Source organism: Dermacentor variabilis, unplaced genomic scaffold, assembly GCF_050947875.1.
Source record: "Dermacentor variabilis isolate Ectoservices unplaced genomic scaffold, ASM5094787v1 scaffold_15, whole genome shotgun sequence".
Classification (NCBI taxonomy): domain Eukaryota; kingdom Metazoa; phylum Arthropoda; class Arachnida; order Ixodida; family Ixodidae; genus Dermacentor; species Dermacentor variabilis.
In genome coordinates, this window is record NW_027460313.1 from 8,295,422 (window position 1) to 8,314,935 (window position 19,514).

At 43.4% G+C, this 19,514-nt stretch overlaps 1 protein-coding gene across 1 annotated transcript in view; it reads left to right on the top strand.

The window, feature by feature from the left end:
• LOC142567922 (STING ER exit protein) overlaps nucleotides 1-19,514 on the top strand; it is a 40,875-nt gene that overhangs the window by 333 nt on the left and 21,028 nt on the right. The window contains exons 2-4 of the mRNA XM_075678011.1: nucleotides 6,498-6,612; nucleotides 7,778-7,819; nucleotides 16,861-16,996. Of these exons, the coding sequence (XP_075534126.1) occupies nucleotides 6,498-6,612; nucleotides 7,778-7,819; nucleotides 16,861-16,996 (293 nt within the window). The remainder of the gene's footprint in view (nucleotides 1-6,497; nucleotides 6,613-7,777; nucleotides 7,820-16,860; nucleotides 16,997-19,514) is intronic.

A 19,514-nucleotide genomic window follows, 5' to 3' on the forward strand; every position in this document is an offset into this window, starting at 1 on the left:
TTCAGTAACGCTGCTTACTATATCAGCTGGCGAAGTGCTTTTGAGTATGGGGAGCAATCTTACATTGCGTAGGAAGAGGGGATTCTAAACGCATTGTGTACGTATATTTCTGAGGGACGAAGATTTTGATAGCAGCGATCTGGCCTATCGGATGCTGCTGTCAAAATCTCACGCTTCTGAAATCGAGCTTGTTCGAATTGTGCTTCGATAGGGTTTGTTTTGAACATGTGTGGTAATGAAACCTTCGAAAAAATTAAACGTATTTGCCGGAAAAAAGTTCATCAGTGAGAGCCCTGAACTCTGAGAGTAACATTGCGCATTGGTCAGAATTTCTATGCTAGATTTGGTAGACTGTTGCAGCTATGAACGAATCTACGAGCAAACATCTTACGCTACGACAGTCTCCAAACACCGAAGGGTTAACTAGCAACTTTCAATTCAACACCTTTTGCGTCTGTTTCTTTCTTAGCATGTATTTGATTGTTTGTGATGGAATGCATGGTGACTTGTTATTGCATGCGCAGGTACAGGAGCATGGCAACAGGTTCTCTTTATGCAATAGGTGACAAGTCTTCTTAAGCATTAAAAAAAAAAAAAAACAGCTTGTTGAACGCTAAATTCTATCCGTTTGCCTGGTGTCTATGTTAGCATCTTTATTCACACCTGTTTGTTGTAATTCATCAACCAGCCTTAACACTGTGTATTGCCATTGGGCAATGTAATTGTACTAAAAGGACCAATAACTGACTAAAGTTGCACATAAATTGTAGCACAAAAGAGAAAGTGCTGGCCTGATGGCATTAAAATTGAGTATGAAAGCAAAAATGACAGTGAAAAGTTCTAATTCCTACATTAAAAAAGAATTACAGAAATATATCTTGCAAAACTGAGGGAAGCAGTATCTGTGGCATTCTGTAGCAGCCAGAGGTGCTACCATGATTTTTTCTGTTGGCGGGGTAGAGCATGATGTACGATTTTTGTTGAGAGTGCAGGAAGGCACCTCGTTGTGGTAAGAAGGTCGAGAACCGATGGGAAGGTGTCTGAAGGAAGTTTGAGCGTGTGGGGGGGTGAGGGGGGGGGTATCTCTACAGTCATCTCCCCTGTAGAGCTGCCCCTGGTGGTGGCAGCACTCCAATAGGGATGGAATGCAAAAACTGTAGTGTACCCTTCTTTGGGTGCACACTGAAGAACCCAAGGCGGCTGAAATTAATAGAGACTTGCACTAGGACGTCCCTCGTAGCCCACTGTGTAGCTTTGGGATGTTAAACCCCATACTTATTTTCAGGATGGTGCTCAGAAGTGCGTGTGTCTTATTACTCTTCCGGTGTGATTAGCGTAGAGTGTGCGAACAAAAACAAAATGGTATAGGGACAAGGCAGAGTAAAGGAACCACACAAAGAAGCACTGACTAGCACCCATTGTGTTTATTGCTTGTCTGCTCTTTATAGGCTACATCAAGCAAGAGGAGTAACATACGCTTAAAATAATATGACTGCCTTCGAATTCAAGATTAAAAATTACCCCTTTACAAAATAATGTACATTTCCCATATCTCTCAATTCATTTTGCAATTCATGACGCGGCAATGTTCAAACCCTGGTGCACAGCCACAGTCTTTGCAGTGGCTAGCTATACTATATTTCCTACATAGCAAGCAATGGCACCAAAAATGGTACTCACTGCTGACATTTGCGACCAAAGAATAGTGTGTCACGTATGAAAGAAAGGTAAATGTACACTTTATGCAAGTCTGTTCAACACAATAATTGTGATGCAAAGTATGGTGTAATTGTTACATCAAAACCTGTCGCAGATCTGAGCCCACGTACCACTGAGTGAACAACCGCAGTGCATCGCTTGTGCTTGCAGTCGAAGCGTAGTATGTCACATACTGGGAGCACCGAGGTGCACCAATAATGTGCGATTTGACATAACCTTAGATCCACAAATTGTAATATATGAAGCGGTAATTCCATAGAAAACATTGCAAATCAAAAACAGCTGCACTAATGGATGCGCTGAATGTGAATCCAATGTTTATATAACTTCGGCAGTGTTGCCATGGAATGGATTACAAGTGGCTAACATGCGTTACCTCCAATGAATATGCATGTATACACAGAAGCACTCCCTGATACATCTGCCTTTTTGTTGTTTATAAGAGCATCCACATTACAGGGTATCTTAAACAACTGCGCTCTTCCAGTCTACATACTTGTTTGTTTGTTTTTCGTCCCACAATTTACATTTCCGTGTCTGTCATTGCTTACCTTCCCGAACAGAGCTACTGCATTCCCACCTTTGTAACCATTTTTCTTTGGTTGTTTGCTACTTTGTAAGTTTGCAATATTACCACAGTCGTAAGCTTCTTTTTCTCTGGTGAAAGTACATCTTGATTACTATGCCTTAAGCTAGCAACGTTTCTCCAACACTTGCATGACAGCACTTGTTATGACATTTGTTATTAGACAAACCAGTAGATGTATCAATGAGTGCTTATGTAAACATGCAGCTGCATACGAGAGTTTAAATACTGCTGGGTCACAAAAAAAGTGAAGGCAACAAAAAGAAGTCGAGATATGGGAAGAGTACACGATTTTGCAAAGGGATAGTAATTCTTTAAGTGTGCCATCGCTGAACCTGCACAAAAAAGAGCTGTCATGTATTCAACCTTGAAGTCAACATTACAGATATGATTGTACATGTGTATTTGGTTTTGTTGTTTTCTTTTAATTGTGATAGCAATTATATTACCAGGCACATTTCTGCCATTAGCGTTGCTGTGAAGTTTGGTATAACGTCCAAGGACAATAAAATCGTTGTTGTGTGCTGTATGCTGTATGTGCGAGTGAAAGCGTGCAAGGGGGAGCTGGGATCGCAGTTTAATCTCATGCACACAAGGGAGGGACGTGGGGAGGAAGCACCGTCTTCCGCCACATGCAAGGCTCCAGGGGGAAGGTAGGGAGGGGGGCACATTCTACTCCAGGCAGCCCGGGCGGCTGCGAGCACCCGCCTAGGCCACTGTATCTTGAAAGCCATCTGTGACAGGGCCAGAATCTGCTGTGCACTGTGTTTTCACGGCTTAGTTCACGTTTATGTGAGACGCAGCACGAAGGTCAATTCACTCGCTGCTGCTGCCACATTACCTCACTCCAGCATTTTGACAGCGAGTTTCTGTGGTCATCGAGTGAGATGTGTTCATGTTTGCTCGTGCGCACGCGACACCATGCTTGTTAATTTAGTTAGTATGCCTACGTTTACAAGCTTATATGGCCGATGAAACTATTATCCTTGCTTTGTATAACTGTCCATTAATTCGCTATCGCAATCGATGCTTCGCCTTTCATGCGAAAGTGCAACTTTTTCTGTATTGTGTGCGCTTTCACATGCATATAAGGAGCGGACAAGCAGTAAACGTAGCAGTTGCTGGTCAGAGCTTTGTTGTGCAGTTCATTTACCCTCTGTCCTCTCTCCGCTCTGTGTTCTTTCTTAGCAAGCCGCGTGTCAACTAGTCCATGAAAACACTATCTTGTGGATGTCTCGCTTTGTGCTATTGTGCCATACTTACTTAGATGTGACTTGCCAATGAGCTAATACTCACTGCATGATTACACAGAGTAGATTTAATAGTTATAGATGACTGCATTACAGTTTTTACCTTAAAAATGTGCCTGATTTTGCTGGCTGCCAAAGTTTATCGATGCATGAAATACCGCCATCTCATGATGGCTGCCTGGCTGTCCATCGAATTCTGAACTTAAACGTACAGCGCAAACACCTAAGACAGACCACAAAAGGAAGGTACATCACACACTAGCACTGTGTTTGTCATATCTTCCTTTTGTGGTCCGTCTTAGGTGTTTGCGCTATAAGTTTAAGTTCAGAATTATATACCAACTAGGCCCAAATGAATATTTACTGTCCATTGAATTTGGTACTCACATCATGCACATCGGCATGAATATTAAAGGCAATGCAAGGAGGAATCACTGTTCCTCTTAACTGGACAATGTTTCAAATATCCAACATAGAACAAGAAATTGCAGACCCTAATGTTTCATTTCAAAATTTTTGTACCATGTGTGGCAGCGCTGCTGTGGGACAGCATCGTTCTGCTATAAACTGTCGCATAAGCAGGGCCCTTAGATGTCTTTTTTTTTTTTTCTGTGATCTACACAGCTAGGAGAGTCAGACTAGTGCTCAGTGTTTTGAGAAAGCTGGAAGTCGTGTGTGATCAGGAGTGAAAAGTAGAGAGGGAGAGAGAGGGGCGCTGTTTGGCACCCAATTGGTTTTTTGTCTGCTCAAATTGGCCTGCTGATGGCCAACTAGTCTTTTCATTAAGCTGAAACATGCACACACAACAGATAAGTAAAGCAGGGTATCACTTTGGTAGAGGGGGTGTAGTGAAAACATAACTCATCACTGAAAAGGAAAGAGAATTGTACAAGTTTGTACTAGTTCATGGTTAAAACTAACAGTGCAGTGGTGACAAGGGTGAGGGGCATAGCATAAACGCTCAGTCATAATCACCGTGTATGTTGTGCTGCTTGTTTTTTCCGCACTGTTGGTTTTAACCAATACCTTATCAGTGATGCTCTCATAGGTATGTAAGGTCACATAAAAAAATCAAGTGGGCTTTTGGAATGCTGTACGTGTGAATGGCGTCTTGTGCTGCAAAGGGCATGAGGCACGTGTTCAACTAGCACTCTCGGACCAGTTGAACGTGCCTACATTCTGTAGGTTGTAGGGTTGTCCTGCACATAGAGAGAAAGCTTTATTAAAATGTCTGGGCCAGAACTTTGCTTAGTGGATGGTGTTGATGCCTGCTTCAGGAACCAAATCTGTCAAAAATTCTAAACCATTTCCTTCATGTTCAATGTTGTTGAAAACAGACGGCAGCAGAACAACTTGTAAATTTCATTCGCGGTTTGATTTTATTCATGTGTGTGCTGTGCGCCTCAACTCAGTGACATGTGTCAGTGCGAACAAAATCGACTATACTGTGTCTAATGTATTTGAAGAAGAATAGCTGTTTCATAAATTTTACACATGTAAACCACTGCTGTCAAAAATTGGATGTGAACCCTCTACCTGCTACACGACGACACATTGGTGTTGCCTGCAACCATCCAGGCAGCAGATTTTTTTCGATAGGCTTCATTCATAGTAATGGATCTTTCAGCACAGTTTTAAACAGAAGTTTCTTGAAATGTATGTGACATGTTGTAGACATTATTTTCATTAGTGCCTGTGATAGTCATCTTTTCTTGCGAATTTCTGGAGGGTTATCAGAACATGTCTGATAAAGTACTGTAGGTGGGCAGTTGAGCTCGTTTTGCTAGGTCAGATGTCAGCTGGGAATGATTGGTTGGTGTGTGGGTTTGGCAACATAAAGCAGCACAATGGCCATGAGAGAAGCTCTAGTGATGGATCCAAAATAATTTTTTACCACCTGGGGGCCCGCGAGAGTGCCATTAGCTTTCACCTGATGGTCCCCAAGTGGGCCTAGCCAGGTGATGTTGAGCTTACTCACTTCTATTGTGGACCGAATAAAGTTGTTTCACTCACTCACTCATTCGCCACCTGGGGCTTTTAAGCTTGCACCCAGAACTCGCTATGTTGGTGTTCATGTGGCTGCAGTAGCCACACTCCTATGTGATCAAACCTGCAAGCAGCAGAATGATACAGTCACTGAGAGCTACCATGGCAGATTTGGGAGATAATGGGTGAAAGTAGGCAGGGGCCAATCCCTTAGTGTGTGCAAGTTATTTGGGTAGCCATTGCAGTGAAAACATATCCAGCATCCATGGGTGTAGTGTGCAGTTACGAGACAGCAGGTTTGAGTGCAGTGTTGGTTTATATAATGTAAACAGGATCGGCGTACACACCAGCTGAGGCATTGATCACTGGGCGAGCTCTGTTATGCGCAGGATGCAATGGAATTGGCAGTACAGACCATTTCATTTGATCCTGCCGGCGCTTCACTTTCCTTGATGAGTTGCAACAGTGAGGCTTTCCACTTGCATGTGTGCAGCAGGCAGTGTTCCCTGTAGGTCTCGCTTCTTCTATTTGCATTTGTATGTGACGCTGATCTAATGGACACATGGTAACCTGTTTCTGAATGAAGCATAGAAATTGACAGCCTAGATTGCCAAGCTAACCCTGCCTGCAGCAAACACTTTAAGCAATGAACTGGTCAAGCAGAGGGCTCTGTCTTCTCGAGTAAAGGCAACATGAGTGGTTTTGGTAGGGTTCAGTCATGGTCACATAGTTCACTCAGTATGGTGAGCCTGTAATCCTCGCGACTATTGTGTCATTGTTGGAGATGTCAAGCTACTTTGATGCGCACAACTTAGTGACTGCTTTCAATACCTCATAGAATGTGAAGATAGCTTTTCTGGCTGCATCTTTTAGCAGTAAACTTCGTTCGGTGTTTTTGGTCTGTCAATTCGCTTTTGGCCCACTTGTCTTTTTTTTGCCCATGGGTTTGCTCTCAGACTGTGCTATCGAGAAGCTGCCCCTGCGTCCCAGGGATGGAGCCAGGGTCATCGATGGTGCCAAGCATGCTCATAAGCTGTCATTCAGTCCTGACGAAGTGGTGCACATCAAGAGGTGAGGCTTGCGCTTTGGGAGGGAAGCAAATTAAATATCCTCATCCCCTTAGCAGCTTCTTTTGGACATTCAAAATAAACTCACTCCCAATGCACAGCTACCTGTTCAAGCTTGTGACACATCATTATGTGAGTACTTCACAAAAAGTGTAGGGTCTTGTTGCTCTCTATGGCTCACTAGTGATCGTTAACCCCACTTTGTCACATGCACACCTTTTCACTCCTATGTATTGCCTTCATTTACATGAACCCGGCACTAGTGGGTTGAGTCCGAAGTTGTGCTTGGACAGCCCAACTCGACAGCATTTATGTGAAGTCGTTCCAGTCCGGCCAAGATTGGCAGCAGCAACCTGCGTCATGTTGAGATAACAAGAGTACATGAGGGTCACATTCAGTTCTTCGTTGCTGACTGCAAGCTTCACACCCAAGCCCTTTCACACTTGCACACGCTTTCCAGGTGTGTTGGGGTGGCTCAGCTTATTTCAAGGCTCACCTGGGCTGACAAGCTGACTCTTCCCACGTTTGTTGGGTTCATGTAAACACCAAATTGTCTGGGCTGCCTCATAAGAGTTTCCTATGAAAATTGCTAGAGGGAAATCTGGCACTGCAATTGTTCAGCTATAATTGGAATGATGGGTCTCTCATCTTCGCGCTTCTAGCTTCAAATGTTCTTGTGACATTATTTATATTATGTTTTGAATGTTTGTTTCCAAGCAATCATGGTTTTCTAAACATAGCAAGGCATTAAGTATCTACACACATGTTGTAATCATAGCAAATTGTCTGATTTCCGAAGCAATATTTTGTTGAAGATGATGCAGTCACAAAAGCTATTTGAGGCCAGATGATCGAAGTGTAGGTAAATCCGTGTGTAGGTAAATCCATATGTTACCCTTCATTCCCATACTGGCTGAACAGATATTCGTGCACAGCTTCCTTACAGACACTAGTTCCTGAGTTCCCTCTATAGTAATTTTTGTAAACTCTTGTTGTTTGCCTCACTTGTTCATGCATTAGTTTAAAAGCTGCCATGGTATATGTGTTCCCCATCCTTTCTTAATTCGTTTATTTATTATTGTTTTATTAAGCAAGGTTTTTAGTATTACCACTCTGCTGTATTGAAAAAAAAAAAAAAGCTCATTGTGGTATTCTTGCCTTCATTGCAGGCCAGAAGGAATTGAGAGACAGCACCGGAAGAAATGTCGAAAGTAAGTGTTCTTCGCAAAAAAAAGGGATAAAATAATTATTTAAAAATCATTTACATATTATAGCCTTAGCAGAGCATATTGCGCGATTAATATTGGGTCTGGCGAAATGTTCTTGGGTGCACTGATTGTGAAATCACACCTGTGGTGCAGACTGAAAGCAGTAAGCTGTGTGCTGCGTGACTATATGTTACCTGGGAAACTACAGTTGCCTTCTATTGTCTTTTGGTGACTCATAGTTGAAAAGCCCCTGCAAAGTATATCTTGCAGCACATTCTTATTCCCACCTCACAGGATGTTGCAATGTTTTTGTACTCGTGGGAGCGCCTAAATTTGTGTAATTCTTTTTAATCCTCCCGAGTGAGTTGTCTAACAGTCGTACAAGGTGTGCTCAAAAAGTACCTGAACTGTTGGCCTGGCACAGTGGCATGGGACAGCATAAGTTTGAGTGGACAGCAGATATAACAGATCAGCCTCACTAATTGTTTTGCCAAACGGCATCATGCTATGAACATTGGTGGCATTGCTGCGCAAGCTTTTGTGATCACATCCGTAAGCGCCTTTGTGATTCCACTGTGGGCTGCAAGCTACAGCTATGTTCTGATAACTGCCAGCGCTTTAGCCAGTGGCTGTAGTGTGACTCATCATTTATGATGATTGCCACTGGGGATGAAACTTTAGTCTGTGAGCGTTTTTTTTTTTTCAATTGAATTTTATTCAATTTTTCACATCAATAATGGAGGAGGCCCAAAAAAAGAGTGAATCTTTGTTCACTTGATGGGGATTCGAGCCCCCGCCCCCCTCTGACAAGACAGATAGCATGACATTACATGTTATTTTTGGCACAAAGAAACACACTCAATATGTGTAATTACAATTTGCAGAAGAAGCGCCATAAAAGCACATAAAAAGAAATGAAGCGGCACTTAGTTATCTCTACGTGGATGAATGTGAAAGCATTGCAACCACCATGTAATGCTTATACATTATGCCACAGTGCAAGGTCGTAGGTTCGACTCCCAACAAAGGTCATTGGTTCGAGTGCCTTAAATAACTATATCTTAGTTAACTGTGCCTTCTCTCCTGTATGACCAATGCAAAGCTGTGACCGAAGTTTTGGACGCTGTATGTATGTAGCTAGATTTTTCAAATGTAGTGTGCATGATGTCTCAGGCATTGCAGCCACGAAGAAAGTTACCACCATTCAATTTGTCACCTATCCCCCGTTTTCATTGGCGCAATTTCATGGCATTATGAAGCCGCTTAGTATCGGCCGATTCCACGGCTGCTACTAGGATTTTGATTGAATCTGCACCAAACAGCAATTTGAATAGTGTTTGCGATTCAGATAGTATTGGACTTCAGAATTAACTATTAAAAATTATCGAATAGCCGTTTCCCTTCGAATGTAACGCATAACAGCACTTTTGAAATCTCGAAGGTGAGGGGCCGATGCACGTGAGGACTCTTATTCCGAATGATTGTGCTGCTGGAGAGTCGTGGCTGTTGCGCAGAGGCGCACCAGTTCCTGAGAGAATTAACGCACGGGTGCTAGTTCTCGCATTCAATATAAATGCCCCGTTTCGGGGCAGCCTGTAAATCTGATAACTTGATTCAGGCAAGGAAAACATTTTTGTGACAGTATCACCATGTCTGCAACCCATTAAAACAGGGTGCCCAATGTGGTACCACACTTACCTTCTTCAACAAACACAGCAGATTTACAAATAAATCTACATGTATGTGAGGCATGCCATTTCTTTAACTGCTTCATTATTCTTATGATAGTGCACCAGATAATTGAAAGCAGCTGTGTTTAATATGGAAGCTGCTTATGAGTGGACGTACAGTTGGGAACGACATTAAATTTAGATTATAAGATAAGTGCAACATGTTTTCTCAGAAATCTGACTCGAGAGTAATTTCTTTCATTTACACCGCTGAAAAAAGCCGAAGAATGCAGCTACCTCATTTTTTGTATTCTTCTTAATTAAAGATTATGCAGATCCCACATGCACTGTGGGAATCAATGTAAGCGAAGCTTTCCGTGCTGGATGCTTTGATTGACGATAATGAGTGGTGATGTTGACGGATAAAGCGTAATTGCTTCAACGTTTAGTCTAACACGAGAGGGGTGAGTTGATGTCAAAAGTTACCTTGCGTGCATCACTGATGTTTGCGTAGTACACAGAACACACAGGTGGTGTTGTGTGCCATATTTCATAACCTGTGAGAGGGTTGAGCATTGTTATTACCTCGCATTGTGGCATAAGTATTAAGCTTTAATTAGATTATGGGGGCTGCACATGCTAAAACCACACTCAGATTATGAGGCAAACCGTAGTGGCAGACTCCGGATTTATTTTGACACCATGATGTTCTTTAACGTGTCCCAAAATCTAGGTGCAAGTGCGTTTTCTATTTCGCCCTTGTCGAAATGCGGTTGCCGTGGTCGGGATTAAATCTGCGACCTCTAACGATGACATAGCAGCAGAGCTACCATGACGAGCACAGAAGGGCTGCTTTGACGGTCGACCGCTTCCGTAGTGTTGCTTGGACCCTGCGGTGCGCTTTGATTAATGCGGGTCTGCTTCTGCACGCCCTGTGTAATTTGTCTGCTTGATATATTTGCATGATGTCTATTGTGCATAAATAGCAGGAACATACTGTACCGTATCTTGAACTTCAGCGTATCCAGTTTCCTGGGAACCGCGAGAAGAGTTTTCTTGCCTTTGCATGTCACCTCCCCCCCTTCCCCCTCCATTGTATGGGTCTCCCTCCTCACTACAGTTCTAGCTACATCACCTGTGGACTCGCACGTTAGTAGAAAGGGAAGCGCTACAGTTTCTGCAATGCTTTGGGGGCGGGGTCATGAATAAAAACAGCTGTCAAGAAGCTGATGAGGCGATGCCGAGGTAGCTCCAGAGGGCATTGTGCACATTCGACGCGGTGGGATCCAAACGAGTTTTTCGCATCGCCTTTCCTCTCTCACTCGCTCCTGTCATGTATACAAATTCCCTGAACCACCTGCCGACGCGGTGTGCCAGACAGCAGCAGCCATAGCACCACCAGCAGCAGCAGCAGTGGGAAAGTCGAAGGAAGAGGCAAAGGAAAGCTTTGCTTTGAAAAATTTTGGCATTTTACGTCTGGCGATATGATTATGAAGCACCCTGTTCAGTTCTCAGTGCCTGGGGTTCCTTAAAGTGCACCTAAAAAGAAGTACACGAGTGTTTTTTCATTTCGTTCCGATCTAATTCCGCGACCTGGTTTGGATCTGTACGTGAGCTCGACTTTAGCAGCGCAATGCCATATCCACTATGTAGCCACTAATTAGCCTACCGTACCGCCTTTCTTTTTTTTCGCCTGGCTTATGGGCCAAAAGTTAGCAGGGTAATGGTTTGGGCTAGTTGGTTGTCTATTATAAACTGTGGTGTAGCGCGAAGCGGGACGGGACACAGGAAAAAACGAGGATAAGCGCTTACTGCCAAGTGAAATTTTATTATCTGATACAAGGTGTTGTCCTGCTTTGCGTTGCACCACACAGTCTAACAAAGATTAGCATATATAATGGCTACCTAGAACTGTTTTCGGCGCCTAAGGTCCAGCTGCAATAAAAGAACCCGTAGCAATTCCTTTGCATTCTGGTATGCGAGGAAGATGGAAACACGAATGGAATGTTGCACTGCGCTTTTTTTTTTTCTCTAAGAATACTTTCCGCAAATCTGAGTACAGGGTGCTGTATGCGGCAGGTATGTTTAATTGGTTTGAAGCGGCAAGCAGGACACTGATGGAAAACTATATGCGCAAAAATACACGTGATAGATACATGCTGCTTGAAGAACTATAAAAATATTTGTTCTCAAAGGGAACCGTACAATAACATAGCAGAATGAAAGCTGTCACTGCGACTGCAAATGCACGCACAATCACTGAGCGGCACTAAAAGAAATGACATAAAAAAAGGAAAGAAAGGCATCTATTCCTGAGGCATAAATACATGTCATGTACAATTTTCGCCACTGGATACTGATGAAGCGGTGCTAGGTAGGCCTAGCTGCACGTACGGCTGTAACAAAACTTTGCTGCCAGCCAAAGTGGTGGCAGGCAACAGGCTGTCGCAGCAAAATGGGCATCAATATCGTCGGGCCAGTAAGCCGTCTTGGCAATTCGGCTTGAGATTACGGTTAAAGGTCTATTACGGGCTACACAGGCAGCCAGCAGCAGTCATTGGGTCTGTGGGCGACATGCCGGCACTTACCACAAACACTTTTGCGAAGTTTGTTTTCTGCGCTTACCGAATGGATTGGCAAAAGCTCGCATGTAGGCAGAGATGTTGCAAACTGAATTCACGCATCACAGCCTAATCTGAGAGCGATGCGCAGTTAAAGGCTCCGCATGCTTATCTAAACTTCGCAGCGGCACGCAACGTACATCGAGCTGTGTGGTGAGTGAAAACAAAATGCCCCCATGCAGTGGTATATCCATGGGTTGGCACACAGGGCAAGTGCCCCGCCCCCCCCCCCCCTCGAAATTTCCAGCCCCCTGTGCACTTCCTTCCAATCCCTGTCCCCAGTCAAGTAGGTCCATGGCAGTATCCTAAGTGATGGTATATCAATGAAGCACAGGACGAAATTAAGTGAATTTTACTGCTAAAGTTCATGTTTTTGGACTTGCTGATCACTTTGATGTTGTTGCAAAAAATTTGGAAAATTGGTCAACAACTGTTTTCATCATCAACATTGATATTCAGTATGCTAGTTTCAGGTTCGTCTTTAGTGCTTTTAATGGAGGTTATGAACCAGCGACTACCTAATGTTTTCACATGGTTTGCCCACCTTAAAAGCTCCGTATATAATATAGCTTGCAACCACTTTTCTAAATCTGCTCGAAAATGCATTTTTGGCTGCTCCGAAACAGCTTGGGCCAGTATCATCACTGGAGCATCATAGTATTGCTGACCTACTTACACAGTATTGGTGAATCTAACATCCTAGACTAACTAATAACATGCCACATAGGGAATTTTATTTATTTAAATATTTGATTGGTCATTATTGCACAATTCCTGGTGTGACCCAGTGTGAAATAATGTATGGCCAAAAAGAAAACCTCTTTTATTTCTGCTATGCAATATTTGAGAATCACTTTGTCTTTGCTCAAGGACTTGCTATGGAACTACATGATTGTACAATTTCTTAGGGATGCATATTAGAGCAACGAGGAAACAAAGACTGAAGAAGGAAGGGGTAAGAAAGAACAGAGCAGGCATTGAACTTGGAACTGTTTGTTCTGTGAGCAAAGTTGAAGGAATGCACCAGATGTATAGTAGTCACGTGAAAAAAGAAAATGCTGCAACCTGTCAAATAGTTTGAACTCATCACCAAAAAGGTAAAGAATAGTATCACTGGTGTGTTTTATGTCTCTTAATATTATGAAAAGCCTCCAACTACTCTTGTGCCTTGTGCCTTCGCATTGCTTGCAAGTGTGAGCCACTGCTTCATAGTTGAGCAGATACTGTGCTCACGGAATGAAACGCATCAATTTAGGGCTAACTAATGTGCTTACTTTCGTTTCCACCGACCGCACGTCGTGTCACGTCAACATAATTTTGGCCTGTATGCTTAGAACGGAGTCCACATCACTTTGGTGACCAGACTCCTAGCGACATAACATGGTATTCTCGAGTACTTTGCACATATGCAGGGTACTAGTAAATGCTCCCTGTTGCGTTTCATTCCGTGAGCACTGTACATATGTCATGGTTGAGTATGCACATATGCTTTGTCACTCCTGTTAGTTGCATTTTAGCCTTTTGACCAAGTGGTTGTGTATTTTTGTATTTAGTGTGAATAACTAGTTACCTGAATCGATTGAAAATGGCACAAATCAATGCTGTTTGCACTTTGCATTTCAAGGAGGTTCATAAATCGTCCTCCCTTATTTCTTTATTTTTAATAAGTTGCTTTTGTTGCTGTGTACACACTGAATGCCTAGCCATTTAGCTCTTGCAACAGGGAAGTTGGATGGAAAACTGCCATGTTACCACCTTTAGAAATTACCCTGGAACATAAATTGGACAAGCATAGTCTGTGTCAGCTCTAAAACATACTGTGCATCTGTGTTTTATAGAAAGATAGTAAATCGTTGTAGTTGCCCAATAATTTTGTAACTAGAGTTTAGCTTATGTTTGCTGGGCAGCTTATTTGTTGCTACCCTTTGATGTGGCTGATAACCCACCGTGGTTGCTTAGTGGCTTGGGCTGCTAAGCACGCAATCGCAGGATCGAATTCCGGCCACGGCGACCGCATTCAGATGGGGGTGAAATGCGAAAACACCCGTGTACTTAGATTTAGGTGCACGAGAAAGAACCCCAGGTGGTCCAAATTTTTGGAGTCCCCCACTAAAGCGTGTCTCATAATCAGAAAATGGTTTTGGCTCGTAAAACCCCATAATTTAATTTTAATTTGATGTAACTGCATTTGTGTAAGCTTATCATGAGAGCATTCTAGTATATATCAATCTAAAAATGAGTAGGAACTTGAAAAAGAGAATAAAAAACCTGCATAAAGCATGTTCTAAAATGTAATATGAGCTGCTAGTCTGGGAGTATAAAAGAAATGTTCTCATGTATAATGTAATGTAGTGCTTATGACAGACAACCTGCTTGGTGCGTGCTTTTGGTGGAGAATCATATTTGTGAGACAGCATTTTTGACGTGGACCTATGCATCTTTGCATTGGTGGTGGTTTGCTGCTGAAGTATTTCATAAAAAGAAAAAAGAAGCAAGGAGCACGTTGGAACTCATTTGGAACTTGGAACAGCCTACACTGCTCGTGAAGAATTAAAAAATGTACCAGTCATATTCAGGCTGTCATGATTTCAGTCTAATACTCACCTGCACAAGATATGGCCCTTCAGCCGACCCCGTCCAGCCTGCCGAGCCTGAACCATTGTCCCGTAATATGCCCATATGTTCTGTTAAAACAGCCTGTTCTACATTTTTATAACCTGATCGCAGTGCACTCCTATGAATAACAAGACAAGCAAAAAAGAAGGCAAAAACATGTTTTTTTTTTTGTTCATGGGGATAGAATTTTCTTCAACAAGTTGGTCTGGCCCTCCAGAAACATCTCAGTGCCTTGTGCCTTGAGGCAAGAAAAATAACTGCTTGCCCCCGGTCTTATGGGATGTGATTGATAAGCACTGAATTATAATTGATCTCTCTCTCTCTCTCTGTATTTTTTTTTCTTTCAAAGTAAGTTGTTTTCATTAATACGCTACAGTAAATCCCTGTTATCTTGCTGAAACGCTGTGGGCTCGCTTGCTGGCTTGTTTTGGGCGCAGCATGTGGACTGATCACACTTGCTCAAAAGTATTGATTGTTTTGCCCAAGGTCACGAGTAATACGCTGTGAGCACACTTATGCATCGCTGACAGCGTCCTAAATGAGTGTGAAAAAAAGAAAGACCGACTGCCAGCTCACTGCTGTCACATAAGACCACAACAAAGTGGCAGCGAGCAGCCAAGCAAGTGCATGCAAGTGGTGATGGATAGAAAGAAGGGGGAAAGTTGAGTGGAGAGTGCAGCCCAGCATGGCATCTGGCTCGCCTAGTGAGCTGCCTTCGGGTAAAAAGCTAGTGCAAGCGATGCTGCCAATGCTGCCCTGTTGTCTTTTTCCCGTTATTTTCCAAGTTGAGATTTTCAGATGTCTGGAATAAGGTGAAAAATACTTGATTTGAAACCACGGCCATAAAAAACTTTCTACTTAACCGATATTTCAAGGTATCGGACTTTGAGTTCACGAAGGTTTACGGTACTTTGTTTTCTTGTGCCTTTTGTTAACGACAAGTAACTAGCGGTAACAAGACACCACTTCCTACAGTGTTTGCTGGTAGACTGCATTGCACATATAGACGTTGCGAACTTTTTTTTTTTAAGCATTCATTAGTTCCTTGAGTAGAACTTTATGCTGGGCGAGTTGGTTGGGATCTAATGAATGCATTGTTGTGCCAAAAAAAGGAAAATAAAGACTTGGGAGAGAGAGTACGAAACGACAGATAGAGCGCTGATAGACATGGTAGAAAAGGGGCTCACTGTACTAGAAATGTAGTTGAGTAGAACTTGTTGCTGGGTGAGTCGGTTGGGATCTAATGAATATATTGTTGCGCCAAAAAAAAATGAAAATAAAGGCTTGGGAGGGAGAGTACGAAACGCTCAATCAGCGCTCAATCTGTCGTTTCGTACGCTCCCTTCCAACTCTTTATTTTCCTTTTTTTGGCGCAACAATGTATTCATTACATTAGTTCCTTACTGTGTGGTTATTCATTCTCAGTGACACTGTCCCCGGGCGCACGTGAAGGAAGGATATATGGATGCTTTTCCAATTTCCCTGTCTGTGTAAATGTTGGAAATTTGCACCTCTTCTGCACCTGGTGTCATTTAATAGATGCTTTCATATTAGTATATTTTGAAGGCAAAGCAATGACTGAATGAGCGAAGTAGGCTCACAAGAGCATTGGAACCTGAATCGTAATATGAGAAGCAAATTTGGTGCCATAGTTTCTGAAAAAAAAAAAAAAAGATTCTTGTTCCTTTATGTACTTGTTCTTACAGCCTTGTTGCACTTCTCATGGTAAATTAAAGGCTTTCTGCTTGCCTATAATGGCAGAAATTGCTATTGTCAAAGCGTGAGTTTTAAAGGAATACAATAGTACCCAAGAAGGCCCAGCTTGTGGCAGCTTTATCGCATTGTTTATGAACCCTTACTCAGTGGTGATTGCTGATAATGTATTAACGATCTACCACTTCTTTGAAGCACTTGTGTTTGACAGATTCTTTGGACAAGTCTAGCACCACATGTGCAGTCAAGAGTCAGTACACATACAGTTGTGCCTGTCTTGACAAATATGAGCGAGGGAAGACATCATCACACATTGTAAACTGCTGCCAAACAAGTCGCATGATCATGTGCCTTGTCTGGTTCAGCATTTGTAGGAGCTCATGCCTAACTCGGTCTTGGGACATTTCATTTGTGCTCTACGCAGATGTGACCTGCTGCTCTTCTACCAGCATGACCCATCGAGCAATGTTACCTTTGTGGTCAAGGGTGCTGTGTATCGGGCAGGAGAGGGACCCCTCAAGGCTGGTGTGCTTCTGCAGGCAGCTGTGGAACCCAAGAAGGTGCGCTGAACCCCTGGGGTCACTGCTCGTGTTTTCTGTGTAGGAGGACAGGGGCACGGGAATGTTAATTTAGCATGCTGTGCATGGGACAGCAGCGTAATTGTGCATTGCTGTAGTTCTGCAGCACTCGGCTCTCAGGTAGAACAAGGCAGAGAGAAATGGCACTACAGATGTTGGTTCTCTTTGCCTCATTTTTCTGAGGTGGTTGTACTTCTACTCGCTTATTTTTTTGGAGGGGGGGTTTATACACAGCTGTAATCCGCCTTTTGCATCACGCTGTGGCGCCACTTCAGTATGCTCCGCGACAAACAAAATGCACGGCGTCAGGACGCTGCGGGAAGCAGAGAAGCACACTGCATGAGGCGAGCTGAAATGGTTTTGTGCATATGTCAGTCATTGTAATTTTCATTTTGTTTGACTGGACACTTCCTGGGCAGGACACCTAGGCCGACAATGACTCTGGCGTGACTTACAACCTCGTCGAGATGTGATAACGGGCTTTCGTGCAGCTATGCTGACAAAACTCATCAGCGTGTGATGTGCCTCCGAACAAAAACATCACCCCGTAACACGATTGCCACAGCACCTGCTCTTGTATTCCTATTTAGTTGTACTGAATATGAATCCAAACATGCTTCAGAAGTTCAAATGATGAACATGAGCACTCACCAGCTGCCCTTATCAAGTTCAAACTGGGGTCAGTTCCGCTCAGCAGTGGTTAGCCGTATCGTAGCAGCCGAATTCATGCATTTACCATTGTTAGACCTGCACTGAACCTACACCAGTAGGATGATAACTGTTTTTATAGCTCACTTTTGACTATAGTGGCCATAGCTCTTTAAAGCGGTGATACTGCGCACAGAGTATTTATGCAACGCAAGACTCTGCACATGTACGGACACCACTCACTGTTCGCTTCTAGTAGAAACCATGCACCGCTGGCACAAAATAATGATGAAATGCTCAAAACATATATGAACACTTCTCATGTGCATATCAGAAGTGTTGTATCACACTGAGACAAGGAGGCATGAGCGTCCCAGGCACTTCAAGAACAGCGACTAGGTGGTCGTATATAGTTGCCGTTTTGGGGAGTGTGGTTACTGCTGATTTTGACAGGTGGTCTGCATTTTTCGTGTTATTCATCAGCCACATAGTTTGTGTGTTTGATAGTGTACTGCTAGAGTAAACCCTGCGCACATGTGCGCTCATGTAGAGAGTGCGTATAGCTACCAATCGTAAATGCCAATGTCTGCCATACTCGCATGACATCGAGCGATGTTGTTTACGCTGCAGTATCGAAAGGGCCATCTCTTGTTGGCTGTTTGGCATAAGAGGCAAATTGTTTTTCTCGGTAACTAATAAGTTTGTCATCACAACAATACACACAGATCTACCACTCCACATAGTCTCACTTCATTCATGGAAGCACCGGCGAGTGCAACCAACAGCCTTCGATCAAGAACGGTGGTGTACCGCGGTGTTGGCCCTGCACCGTGTCGCCGCTTCCCACTTTTTGTGTGTGCGTTGTAACATGCTAAGAGTGGTTTACTTCAAGTCAGTATGACCAGGACTGAACTATAAAAGTAGTTTTCTTCATCGTCCTTGCTTATCCTATGTTTCAGATTTGCCAATAATGGATAAACGTGTAGGCTTTGTTAGACCTAATGAAGCTGCGCTGAACGAGCTCAGCCGTGCCTCAAACTTGATGTGGATGGCTGGCAAGGGCTGTAAATTGTGAATTTCAGCTTGGGAAGTACGTTTCGACTAAATTTGAGCATCAACAAATATATACACATACATACTACACATACATACACAAATACATACGCAAGCTCATTTGCATACAACATTTGTGTTGTTGGTGCGATGTTCTCATTCGGCAGCTGATTGCAAGGCGATCGGCACACTGGTTTTGTTGGCGGCGTCAGCACGAAAGCCTATCACACTATGATGACTTACTGCTGCTGTCTGTCACGTCGTAGGGTGCGTCTTTGTCATACTAGTGTGACAATATAAGTCTTCTACTGAAACACTGCCAACTAATAGGCCGAATGTTGGCGTCGGCGTCAGGTGGACTTCTTATCGACATCAGTGTCGTGTCGGTCTATGTTGTGATGTACCGCACATTAACCGAATATCGTTGTGAACAGTTGAAGCTTCTACTGAAACACAGTGCAAATACCGCGTCATCGGCACTGTGCTGACGACATACTAGTTCATGTCTTAGTCAACTATGCTGCAGGCTGCCTGCGCTATTGCATATGCATGCATCGTCTGCTGCACGAACTATGACGCTGTACAAAATGTTTCCGGTGCACGCCGCTAGGGTACAGCGCATGTGCACTCATGTCATGCAAAAGGCAGATTGTTGTGAATGTAGCTGAGCCTGTAGTCGGAAACATTTATGGTTTCATGCAGTCCTTGGCTGCTGTAGATGTCATCTCTTCTCACTGTGGCCGAAACTTTGTTGAACCTCAGGTGTAACATCGGCAGCCTTGATCATTCCGCAGCTCTA